Below are 1,486 nucleotides of genomic sequence, written 5' to 3'. Positions count from 1 at the left end.
GTGTGTGTGTGTGTGTGTGTGTGTGTGTGTGTGTCGTGTGTGTGTGTGTGTGTGTGTGTGTGTGTGTGTGTGTGTGTGTGTGTGTGTGTGTGTGTGTGTGTGTGTGTGTGTGTGTGTGTGTGTGTGTGTGTGTGTGTGTGTGTGTGTGTGTGTGTGTGTGTGTGTGTGTGTTGTATGCCTGGGATAAGCATGATAAATGATGTATAGCTCGCAGATGCACAAACGCACGAATGACATGAATTCACGCGCGTATAGCACGCAAACACCTACGCTATCCTACCGACTTTAAATGTCTGAAGCGTAATTACACCCTCGAACCTGCTGCGGGGCCATGATTTCTGATGCGTGGTTGCAGAAACATGTCCGCCCAACATGTGGTTGTGCCACAACGGTGAGCACTGCATTCCGATACCATGGCTCTGCGACGGAGAGTCGGACTGTATTGACGATTCGGATGAAGCAAATTGCTGCAAAGGTAAGGCCTACCTCTGAAGCTATTACCTGTGAGCTATACACGGTCTCTTTCTCCTTGTGAGCGTGTTGCAGTGGAGTGGATGCGTACTCCTCAATTGCCTGCATGATATGCGGCCTCGCGCTCTCTGTTTCTCCTATCAGGACGCATCACAGCAAGGGTAACATTTTTGTAACTATTATATCTGACCTTACGGGCCATCCAGCGGTGCAACCAGGAGATGTGAGAGCGCAGTTTGAGAGAATTGTGGGGAAGATATATGTTGGGTAGATACAGAAATGAAGATATAAATAAATGTAAAAATATAGAAGATGGGGTAATACAGATGTTGACACAGACACTGGGTTACCTGCTGATATAGACCTGCTGATATCTTATTGTGCGTGTCATAATAATTATAGACTATGTTGTGTGTGTCATAATATAGGCTAAATTGTGTGTGTCATAATATAGACTATGTTATGACACTCCTGACCGTAACCTACCTGCGTATTGAAGCTCTGGTAACTGCATTATTTATTCTTCCACAGAATCAAGCGATACAGGGGGAGCCGAGATAGCGAGAGACGAGGACACGGCGGGGACACATGACGTCACGGGCCATCGCGAAAAGGAACCGACCGGAGAGCAACGAACAGAGTTCCGCGATTCGCAAACCGAGACTCGAACTAGAGTAAGCGTGACGGCAAGCTACTTCAATACTGTCCGTCAGTCGGTCGGTTTGACCAGTGGCCGCCCTACTCTGACCGGACTGCCCGCGACAGCTACCGCACGTGCGGTTAACACGGTCGCAACGGTTACGCGCGCTGAAGAGCGGAGAGAGGACGAGTTCGTGTCCACTCCGCCCGGGGCGCTACCGGTCAGTGTGGGTGGCGCTACCGTCGGCTCTGGTGGCGTTCGGATGATTGCCACCTCTGGGATGCTGGTGATATCATGCGTGCAAACGATCGCTGTGATATGCTGATGTACAGACATTAGAATTTATATATATATATATATATATATATATATATA

General features: G+C 48.7%; 1 protein-coding gene across 1 annotated transcript in view; it reads left to right on the top strand.

Annotated features, from left to right (window-relative positions):
• The window catches only part of LOC106808760 (low-density lipoprotein receptor-related protein 1B-like), a 13,404-nt gene that overhangs the window by 9,904 nt on the left and 2,014 nt on the right, over nt 1-1,486 (top strand). Inside the window, exons 5-6 of the mRNA XM_014811604.1 lie at nt 356-475; nt 1,003-1,145. Of these exons, the coding sequence (XP_014667090.1) occupies nt 356-475; nt 1,003-1,145 (263 nt within the window). The remainder of the gene's footprint in view (nt 1-355; nt 476-1,002; nt 1,146-1,486) is intronic.

Source organism: Priapulus caudatus, unplaced genomic scaffold (genome assembly GCF_000485595.1).
Source record: "Priapulus caudatus unplaced genomic scaffold, Priapulus_caudatus-5.0.1 Scaffold302, whole genome shotgun sequence".
NCBI classification, from domain to species: domain Eukaryota; kingdom Metazoa; phylum Priapulida; class Priapulimorpha; order Priapulimorphida; family Priapulidae; genus Priapulus; species Priapulus caudatus.
This window is presented reverse-complemented; position numbering and strand designations above follow the sequence as displayed.